Source organism: Olea europaea, chromosome 21, assembly GCF_002742605.1.
Source record: "Olea europaea var. sylvestris chromosome 21, O_europaea_v1, whole genome shotgun sequence".
Classification (NCBI taxonomy): domain Eukaryota; kingdom Viridiplantae; phylum Streptophyta; class Magnoliopsida; order Lamiales; family Oleaceae; genus Olea; species Olea europaea.
In genome coordinates this window covers 15164551-15174912 of record NC_036257.1, presented here as the reverse complement: position 1 = coordinate 15174912, position 10362 = coordinate 15164551, and the positions used below count along the sequence as shown (strand labels likewise).

The window sequence follows — 10362 nt, the reverse complement described above, 5'->3', positions numbered from 1 at the left end:
CCATATGCTGAAGTCTTGTTTTTGATAAATGGTACTTCTGTAGTGGTTTTTCAAACCTTAAATCCTACATATTACTTTTTTTTGAGTTACTTTTGGTAGTATAAATTATTTTGTGACTGATTTTGTTGTATACTTGTATAATTGCGTACCACGAGCAATGTTATTTGATTATTTTAAGGTGATGATTTTACTCAAAAATCAAAAGTCTAGTTCCAAGGGATGTGGTTGAAAATTCCAATTGATATTTCCTTGAAGACGATTTTATTTTACCAAGACCAAAAATTACAAGAAAATTTCATCGAGGGTCACCTAATGTATAGATTTATTTCATGTCAACCATTCAATTCAATTTTCTCTTGAATCGGGGCTTGAGAGTGATAGAAGCCTCACTTTCTCTTATTGTACATTATATTTTCATCTCACACAAACAGTTATATTCTTTAAAGTTAGACAAAAGGAAGCAAACGTGAGTGGAATGAAAGTCTGTTTTTTATTTGATACGTGAATATTTCACCTATTATTATTATCAACATAACTTTGTTAACAATGTTCACAATTTAGCATACATTTTTGTCATCACATTTATTTAAGTTCTATGAAAAGCAATAATTTTTGTTGATAAGGTCAATAATTTTATTAATTTGAGTAATATTTATCGACAAAATACTTAAATTGAAATAAAAATGCAAGTTGGGTGATACATTGACACAAAAATATAAGAAATTGGGTGAACAAGTTGAAACAAATTAAACTTGGCTACCAATATGAAAGTAACTTGTACGTTGGGTGACCTTGAGTGAAATTTTCAGGAAAACTATCTTTATATGGATGGATGGCAAACGGTGATTGGTTGACTTGATCAACTGAGCAAAATAGAAAAACCCTATTATATTCAAGAACCCTATTTTTTTTTTCTTTTTCATTCGGAGACGTTGAACCCTAAGTTTTCTCTGTGTTTGATAACTAAAGAATGGATCCGCAGCCTGAACCCGTCAGCTACATCTGTGGAGGTACTGCAAACCCTTGCTATACTTACACGTATATCGTATATAGATGGCTATGACTGTATTTTCGATATTGTGTGTGGGGTTGAATTTTTTAGCTGAAAATAGAATGATAAAATTGGGTTTGCAGATTGCGGACAAGAGAACACACTGAAGCCAGGGGACGTGATTCAATGCCGTGAGTGCGGATATCGCATTCTGTACAAGAAACGTACCCGCAGAAGTAATTTTCTTTTTCAGTTGAAGCATTTTTATTTGTTTATTTGGTCTTTTGAAAAATATAATTTTGTTTAGTCCTTTCTGTCCGCTGATATTGTAGTTTTTTATGATTGATTAACGACTATGTTAGTCGATGGCATATTTTTGGGTTTTGCTTCTTTGTAATTCTAGGTTGGGGTAAGAGTAATATCAAAAGTGTTCCTTGAAACAAAACTTTTTGGTTTTGGGAGGAAGTTATTTTCTTTTTATTTTCTGGGGTGGTTGTCGAAGGCCCAATTTTTCAATTGGTTTTCATACTAAAGATTTTGAAAATTTTGGTATTCATATTATGCTGGTAAAGATAAAATTTCCCGGTTTTGATTGGCTAGAAATTTCTTTAGGTTCGGTGGTCGAGAGCTCCATTTATTTCCAATGAAAATGGGGAAAAAATGGAAAATCTATATTTTGAAGATTACTTCTCTGGAAAGATAGTTTCAATATTCTCATAATGAGTTTAATAATACGTCCAAATATGTAGAAAATTTATATCAATTTTCCTTGAAATTTCTCATTTATGGACAGTCATGGTAGAGAACGATTAATAAGATAGCACTCGTGACGAAACTTGGGGTCTGCTTGAAAATTGTTGAAATTATTGAAAGAAGAGAACTATGCTTTATAAGATTTAAGTATCATAATTTTCCAGTTTTAACCTGTGTTAAGCTTGTCTTTTGCATCATGCAGCTGTAATTGTAATGGATAATTGGTTTCAGAATTGGGTTTACATTATTATATTGCATTTTATATCGGTACTTCTAAACTCTAGAGTCAGTCTTGGTCCTTTTCTTTTTGGCTAACTTGCAATATTACCTTGTTGAGATTGTAGCTGACTGAAGATTCACATGTTTATATTTATGCACATATTTTCTCTTTGGCAACAACTTCTACTATAATTTATATTGCGTTTTGCAGTTGTCCAATATGAAGCACGTTGAAACTGCCAGGCTCGAAGGTCCAGTGCATATTGATATTGTCAACGATAAGCATTCTTACTGCAGTACTACTGCTAGGTGTTTTCTGATATTTCATATGTTGATGTAAACTGTTATTCTCTAAAATTCTCTTTTGTAGCGCTCTGGTTGTTGATCGCATGGAAACTTTGTTTTGTGTTCTAAAAACATAGCTTCATGGTTGTATTATATTAGTGTTCATATTCGTGGTAACCAACTTGTTTATTTTTATCTTTTATTGCTGGCTCTTGAGAGTTTATTTCAATCCTGGAATTTTGATTACCAAGATCTTGCATTCAAACACAGAAAACCGAAAGGACTCTTGAGTCGAGATTTTATGTTTTATTAGAGGTGTTGCTGTTTGCAAGGCTAGTCAGGAGTGGATTTTAGGTGGAGATAACGGTACAATCAGCCGAGGGGTGTGGATGGTGGAGATTGGCCGGAGATGATGGCGGAATCTGCTTTTGAAATTGGCAATATTGATCTCTCTGTTATTATAGGCAGCTGGTGCATCATATTTGCTGAAAAGTCTATATGAGGAGATGAGTATATGCCCTGTATGGCAAAGTGTAAAAGTGAACGTTATTGCTATGGATATGATGGGGTGGCCCTCCGGCAAAAACCACCAAATGTTACACACAAGTTTGGCTACACCTAATGGCGGCGTCCCCTTTATATGCGAAGTACGCCACCTCCGATGATATCGCACCCACTACCAGGATCATGTAGGCCAGAAGCTGCATCAAGTTTAATGAAATTTACGTCTACAGATAAGAAAAATCCAAGTCTTGAGCTCGCGAGTTTGGGGTCATTTATATGAATCTTTTTGTGTGACCATACCTTGAAAGTGACGAAGTAGACCTGAAATGGGGTAAAATTAGTTCGTGGTAACTTTACTTCTACTCGAAAATTATAGACAAAATTGGTGTAAGGTGCGAATAATTATATTTGCTGGAATGGTTGTTTAACATATATGAGCAAACCTGGTCGGACTTTGGTACGGCGGCCACAACGGCAGAGAGAAGGGAATAGCCAGAACAAATGCAGCTAGCATGCACTAAATATCTGCACATACACAAACCCTTCTGTCCTCACCATTACATCTTGATCTATGTGCTAAGACTACAAAAGAAATTCATCAAAGAATACCTGAAAGGGCCATTTTCAGAATAGTAAAAGGAACCAAATTCATTAGTCTGTGAATCCTTTAGCATGATGACTAGCGCCACCGCGCCCAGAGCCATGAGCAGGACTTGCAGCAGTGTCTCTGCCGTGCTCATGGTGGAGCTTCCATTTTCTTCTTCAGTTGGACCCTTTTCAATTTGTGCATTTTCTTTCGTAGTTTCATTCTCTTGCCATCCATTGCAGACAATTCTTCATTCTATTATTCTGTGTGTCTATCAAGAAAGGTGGTGGGGGTACGTGGGTGTCGATGCTACTCGCTAATTAATTAGTTTGGTGTAAATGAATTAAATGTTTATTAAAGTATAGATTGAGAGCTAAGGATAAATTAAACATTTTTTTGGGTTAACCCATAACTCTTAAAACACCCTTACGCATCTAATTGTAGACCAAAGGCGTCTCACAAAGGTCGGAGAAAAGGTCTGAATTTCCCTATTTTTAAGTAAGAAAATACAAAAAATATAGAAGTGCAACATAATATTTGTCTTTTGTTCTGAAACATGCTAACAAAGTATTTCGATACAAAATATCATCAAAATGCACGTTTACAAGTTAATAAAATCAACTAAATAGAATGAGATAAAAAAAATGCATAAACGACAATTAGCAAATATAGCTCAATTAAAAAGTTTGGCAACTGGTGTAAAAATAGCCTATGTTTGTTTTGTGTTTATATATACTAAAGTCACTTTTTATCCACATGTTATCGAAGAATTTATAATATTAGTCATTTATTTATTATTTAATCTTATATATTTAGAACCCCGCTATTCGTACAGAAGAGTTTGACAGAATTAGTTGACAGATACTCACAATATGGGGGGCCACTTTTTTTTAAAAAAAAAATTATTAACGCGGGTCCCATGGTAATGTGAGTATTTGTCGACAAACATGTCAACCATTTTTCTGTACAAATGGTTTTTCCCATCTATTTATAATTTAAACAATTTATAAAATATGCTTATAACTACACGTATGAAAAAAATGAAAATAAAAAATTGGTGTTGTATTTATGTAAATATCACATTGAAATTAAATAATTAATGCTTTTTGGTGGGCAATTTTGGCAGTTCCCTGAATTACGCCAATCATTTGCAATTTTACCCAATTCAAAGCAATTCCCCTTTCATAAGTAGATAAAGACAAATTTTTTCTTTCTTGAATCTTTGGATATAAATTTTTCTTGTGCCACAAATCATACAGATAAAGAAAAGAGTGATCAATTATGAGTAAAGAAAAGGGGGACAGTCAACACCACCACCATGAAGATCAACCGCCGCAGACGCCGCAGTATGGAACATTTCAGGGTGTAGTCAATCATCCTCCTCCGGCAGTGATCGGCTTCCCTCAGCCTGTTCCGCCACCTGGCGCCACTGGAGCTCCTCCACCACCATCTCAGTATTATGCTCATGGTTATCAAGCTGTCCCAGGTATATAACTTTGCACATCTCTATGTATAACCCAGAAACAAGAAAATGTTTTTTTTAGTATTTGTGAGTCAACGCCTTAGTTTCTAAGAATCTGTTGATCAAATAATTGCATAAGCGGGATTTATATGAAAGGTACATGGGCGTGTTTAGATAGTTAGGGTTCTTAAAAATCTAATCTTTTCAACTCACGGGTATTCAAGAAATTCAACTTACTAAAAGACTGATTTATTAGGAATTATGACTTAGGTTTTCATTTGTGGAATAGGGTCTTATCATATTTTTTTCTGAACAGATGGATCAAGAGTGACAATTTTTTTCCCGATCTTGCCGGATTTTTCATGTTAATAGCATTATAACTTTCGGAAACTCCAATTAAAATTTGTAGAAATCCAGGATAATATCATGTTTTGATGTAGGAAGATGCAACCACTTTTCTCAAAAGCTAGAGCTAATAGGATTTTAGAGAGGTGCAATCCAGCCCTGTATCACCTACGATTAGGCCGGGAAATCCATCCCAAGAACTATTCCTTTGGATTTTGTTTACTAGGCAAACTTCATATTCGGTGATGCTAGGCTTCATGCTTGCTTTCTTCGAATATAAATAATTTGTTTTAGGTTTGTGGTAGAATATTTCCCTACTTGTCCCATTTCTACTATTTGGAGAGTTAATTGATTTTCTGTTTCCAATTTCTGTATACTTATCTTTTGATTTGCAACTAACATTTCAATGCTATTGCAGGTTATGCTATTGCAGAAGGAAGGCCTGTAAGGCAGCGTCGCCTTCCTTGCTGTGGTATTGGCATTGGCTGGTTCCTGTAAGCCACCATTTTATTTTGTTTTCCCCTTCTGCATCGATTGATTTGGCTAGCATACAAGTGCACAGCAATTGGGGTTCCAGGAGTGGTGACATGCCTTAGCATTTGCTGAAGGCGGAGCCATTTATCATTTTGTATTCCATTACAAAAATGGAGAATTTATCATAATTATGAATTATATCTAGATAAAAAGATTCAAAACAAAAGTAATTATCCAGAAAAGCGAAGGCATGCACTATATCTATCCAACAAATTCAATTTCATTACAGAGTCTCAATCCCGAACAAATCGTAATGTTATAGAATGCTTTTGTTCTGGACGATTACTGGTACTCTGAGATTCCAACTTCTCTAGAATGTATGAAGTCTTTGAATGGGGTGCATCTATCTCTCTCTCTCTCTTTATTCCTCTTATATCTTCTCTTTAATTATTGTTCTTGCAATGCTTCAACTGTAATCTGTGTTGTAAATGCATATCTCTGAAATTTCATAAACCTGATCTTCATAGCGAAATTTTTTATTTTCGTAATGTACTTAATTAGTTCCTCTATGATTTTATTCTAGACATTCCTTCCATTTTCGCTAATCTGGTAGGAATCTCTTTGAAGGTTTATTATTGGTTTCTTCCTGGCTGCAATCCCTTGGTACGTTGCAGCATTACTTCTATTCTGCTCCAGAGTTGATCCTCGCGAGAAACCCGGTTACATTGCAAGCACTATTGCCGTAAGTACTCCTTATCTCCTCTATTAAACTTGTCTGATGTCACTCTCACAATAGCGCCTCAATGAATTAACATACGAACAAGTTCCTCTGTTTATGAGCTTCAATTTCCTTATATGAGTCTTTGCTTTGTCGTTGAGACATCCTTAGTCCAGAAAAATCACTGCTTAGGGTAAACCGTTACATTGCTTTTAGCAGTAAGGTGGCGCCTCGAGCTGAAAATAGCACTATGAATGTAATGAAATGAACAATTTTCCAAGAACTCGCCAAAGATGTAGTAAACTACAAGAATATAAAAGAAAATAACAAGGGAAAAAGTGTTAAAAGCTGGTTTGTGAAAATAAGTCTTGAAATAGTAATACGTTTGAAGAATGTATTGTTAAAAAGTAAAAAAAAGTTTTAGATTTACATGTAAAATTATTTTATTGGGAGAGTGTGTGATTGAAATTGAATTTGTGGGGACAAAAATGGAGTTTTTAGATAATGCAGCTCAAACAGGGCTATATTAGACAGAACATGGTAGTACAATAAGAAAGATTTTAGCTTCTTTTTCTTTCTTGGTGTTTCTTATAAGCTGATCAAACTTTATTTTTATCCATACATTCTTTAGTACCCATATATTATTCATACATTTTGTAGAATCCACAGCTTATAAGTACTTAAAAGTTCTACCAAACAAGCACTAAGTATGATTTCAATCCACTGATGCACTGTTTTAACCTAAAGACACCAAAAGAATTACACTTGTCTTCTAAGTCTTGATGCTCTTCTTCGTTCTTATGTATCGACTTGTTGCACTTTTTGTGTGTAGGCTGTTCTCGCTACTGTTGCTATTATCTTTGGACTTACAAATACGGACTGGTGAATTGCCTCCAAAGAATTATGCGGGCATATACAGACACAAACATCTCCCAAAAGCTAGCTTGATTTCTGTTTCCGGTGTTGGCATTAAGGCATACTATGTGATTGAAACACTTATTTTTCTGGCTATACATATGGTACTTAAAATTGTTGAACTCTGTAATATCATTTTCATGTGTATATCATGCTTCAGTTATATGTCTATAGTTCAAAAATATTCTCTTGCAAGCGTGGCTCCTAAGCTTAGTGAAAGGTATCTGACATATTACGCGACATTGTTTGAGTAATGTACGATTTTACAAAACATTTATTTGCTCAGCGAAGAGTAAGAATAAAAACTTCTGCCAGCTTCATATCATGCGTATAATCTTGCACGTGGATTCATAATTTTTTTCTTAGTTTTTAATCATACATTCTTCAAATAATTATTTTTCGCAAAATCTATTCTCAAAATCTACATCAAATGTGCCCTGGATGTGCATTTGTGACTACTTTTCAGTTGTATTGCAATTGACACTCGTCAGCCGTAGCTAAAATTGTTGAAGAAAAAATCTAAAATTTCAAAACCATAACGTAAATATTTGGTGCACTGTGAATGATTATGATGTAAAATAATTGATGTACAGATTTATTTTTACAGAAAACTCACAAAGGTGAGAGCCCCACTTGAATAAACAATGTCAAAAAATTAAAACAAACCCCCCTCCCCCATGTGAGGTATCGAGAACCCCTATCTATATATCAATCATAACTCGAATATACTTTTTTTTTTAATCATGTTCAATGTGGTCTATAAACACATTAAAAATTCCTCAATTGAATGAAAAATTTGCGAGTAAGCATTCAGACTTAATAATAAGAATGACAGCCAACATGCCACCCGGGGTATAGTTCAATGGTGCAAAGGACAGGAGTGAGATTATCTCACGCCTTGTTGGCAGCTGCAGTGTAGGGGTTCGATTCCCGTGATATGGAATTGAACTCCTTGTAGGAGCAGTGTACATGCAACTCTTGTTCTCTCGCCTGCTGGGGCACATTTCGTGATTTATCTCCCTCACCAAACTCTAAAGGCGGGACGGTGGGGGTCCCCAAGTTGGGGTTCAACCTTTAAGAATGACCGCCAACATTTTACTTTCTTAGATCCGTGGAATTTGAAAGCTTGTACAACTTTCATGTTCAATAATTACAAAGAATGAAATTGATCCCTTGCTCACAATATGCTGGATATGTGACAAGAAAACTTTACTTTTATCCTCCCCACTAATGATTGTTACCAAGAAATGATTCTATTTACCAATTAAGACATCTGTAAAAGAAAAAAATTTATCATAATAAAATCATCGTTGGATTAATCACATAGGATGTAAAAAATTTCGCAAAGTTCATATTGAAATGGAAGAAAGAAAACTTTCATTGAAACAAATGAATTACACACCGTGAGTATAAATACAATGATTACCAACTAACTAACTATCTAACCATGCAACTATCTAACCATGCAACTAATGCAGTGATTACACGTGGCTAACTATCACTAACTAACTAACTTCCTAACTAATTTGTTTACAGCTGGATAAACGGTGCTGAGCTGGGGAATTTCTTCTGTTAGTCCCCTTCAAGATGGACAGTGGGGATTGATGATGGACATCTTGGACATTAGCGGGAATAGGAGATTAGCAGGAAGAGGCTTCGTAAAGACATCTGCTAGCTGATTTTGAGTTCGCATCGGCAACAATTTGACGAATCCATCATTGATTCTATCACGAACGAAGTGACAATCTATTTCTATGTGTTTGGTTCGTTCATGGAAAATGGGATTGCTTGCAATGTGGATGGCAGCTTGATTATCACAGAAAATGAGAGCTGGAGCAGAGGAAGAAATATGAAAATCTCGAAGCAACTGAGAGATCCAAATGAGTTCACTGGTAGTGGAGGCCAAGGCACGATATTCAGCTTCAGCTGAAGACCTTGATATTGTGGTTTGTTTCTTAGCCTTCCAAGATACTAAAGAGTCACCAAGGAATACGCAATAGCCCGTCACAGATTTCCTGGTGTCCAGACATGCACCCCAGTCAGCATCAGAGAAAGCACGAATCTGAAGTGAAGAGTTAGCTGAAAATAAAAGTCCTTGTCCTGGAGATGCCTTGAGATATTGCAAGAGGTGATGAGCAGCTTCAAGATGAGGCTTTCTAGGCTGAGCAACGAACTGACTAAGTTTATGAACCGCAAAGGTAATATCCGGTCTTGATATAGTCAAGTACAGAAGTCTGCCAATCAATCTTCTAAAGCTGGAAGCATCAGGAAGAAGGTCCCCTTCAAATGAGCAAAGTTTGATTTTGGGATCCATGGGCAGTGTGGCTGGCTTGCAAGCCAAAAAACCTGTGTCCTCCAACAATTGTAATGTATAGTGACGTTGGGAGAGGAAGATGCCTTTGTGTGAGCAGGCAATCTCCAAGCCCAAAAAGTACTTTAAATGTCCAAGATCTTTGAGTTTGAAAAGACTATGTAATAGGGCTTTTAAAGAATTTATAGCCATAGTATTTGATCCTGTAATGATTATGTCGTCGACATAGACTAGAAGAGCAACAAATGTATTTCCAGATCCCTTTGTGAACAATGAATAATCCGACTTTGATTGGATGTAACCATGGGAAATAAGAGCATTAGAGAATTTTGCAAACCATTGTCTTGACGCCTGCTTTAAGCCGTAGATGGATTTATTTAATCGACATACCAGCTTCTTTCCCGCCGGAGAACCATCTTTGCAATGTGTGTTATAACCCAAAGGCAGATCCATAAAGATTTCTTCGAAAAGATCACCATTTAGAAATGCGTTATTAACATCTAATTGGGTAATCTGCCATTTATTTATAGCAGCAATGGCAAGAAAGATCTTTACAGTTACAAGCTTAGCCACCGGAGAAAATGTATCAATAAAATCCAAGCCTTCCTATTGGGTGTATCCCTTGGCCACCAAACGTGCCTTATACCTGTCAACACTTCCATCAGGTTTGTGCTTGATTTTGTATACCCACTTGCAGCCTATGGAATGCTTGTCTTTGGGCAAGGGAATTACAGACCATGTATTGTTAAGTTCCATCGCTTCTAGCTCATCTTTCATTGCCTTTTTCCAATGATCAAAG

General features: G+C 35.8%; 3 protein-coding genes across 3 annotated transcripts; 2 read left to right on the top strand and 1 right to left on the bottom strand.

Annotated features, from left to right (window-relative positions):
- Positions 1–833: 833 nt before the first annotated feature.
- On the top strand, positions 834–2452 carry LOC111370869 (DNA-directed RNA polymerases II, IV and V subunit 12). Its single transcript, XM_022992771.1, has 3 exons — positions 834–1010; positions 1135–1227; positions 2175–2452. The coding sequence occupies exons 1-3, from the start codon at positions 971–973 to the stop codon at positions 2195–2197; spliced, it is 156 nt and encodes a 51-aa protein (XP_022848539.1). The 5' UTR covers positions 834–970; the 3' UTR covers positions 2198–2452.
- A 133-nt stretch (positions 2453–2585) lies between these two features.
- Positions 2586–3492, bottom strand: LOC111370174 (CASP-like protein 2A1). Its single transcript, XM_022991870.1, has 5 exons — positions 3362–3492; positions 3196–3277; positions 3053–3073; positions 2853–2949; positions 2586–2767 (listed from the first exon to the last, which is right to left on the bottom strand). Exons 1-5 carry the CDS (start codon positions 3490–3492, stop codon positions 2586–2588), a joined length of 513 nt encoding a protein of 170 aa, XP_022847638.1.
- Positions 3493–4477: 985 nt separating this feature from the next.
- Positions 4478–7577, top strand: LOC111370868 (60S ribosomal protein L18a-like protein). The gene is made up of 4 exons (XM_022992770.1): positions 4478–4824; positions 5564–5639; positions 6247–6361; positions 7170–7577. The coding sequence occupies exons 1-4, from the start codon at positions 4620–4622 to the stop codon at positions 7221–7223; spliced, it is 450 nt and encodes a 149-aa protein (XP_022848538.1). The 5' UTR covers positions 4478–4619; the 3' UTR covers positions 7224–7577.
- The last annotated feature ends 2785 nt before the right edge of the window (positions 7578–10362 follow it).

Bases quoted from the DNA above. Each gene is read 5' to 3' on its own strand.
- LOC111370174 (XM_022991870.1), bottom strand. From the start codon at position 3,492: ATGAGCACGGCAGAGACACTGCTGCAAGTCCTGCTCATGGCTCTGGGC. The intron at 3,074-3,195 runs GTTTGCTCATAT...ACCCCATTTCAG, and splicing joins CCGTACCAAAGTCCGACCAG to GTCTACTTCGTCACTTTCAA. The intron at 2,950-3,052 runs GTATGGTCACAC...AACTTGATGCAG, and splicing joins TCTACTTCGTCACTTTCAAG to CTTCTGGCCTACATGATCCT.
- LOC111370868 (XM_022992770.1), top strand. From the start codon at position 4,620: ATGAGTAAAGAAAAGGGGGACAGTCAACACCACCACCATGAAGATCAA. The intron at 4,825-5,563 runs GTATATAACTTT...ATGCTATTGCAG, and splicing joins TGGTTATCAAGCTGTCCCAG to GTTATGCTATTGCAGAAGGA. The intron at 5,640-6,246 runs GTAAGCCACCAT...ATCTCTTTGAAG, and splicing joins ATTGGCATTGGCTGGTTCCT to GTTTATTATTGGTTTCTTCC.
- LOC111370869 (XM_022992771.1), top strand. From the start codon at position 971: ATGGATCCGCAGCCTGAACCCGTCAGCTACATCTGTGGAG. The intron at 1,011-1,134 runs GTACTGCAAACC...TTGGGTTTGCAG, and splicing joins CGTCAGCTACATCTGTGGAG to ATTGCGGACAAGAGAACACA. The intron at 1,228-2,174 runs GTAATTTTCTTT...TGCGTTTTGCAG, and splicing joins CAAGAAACGTACCCGCAGAA to TTGTCCAATATGAAGCACGT.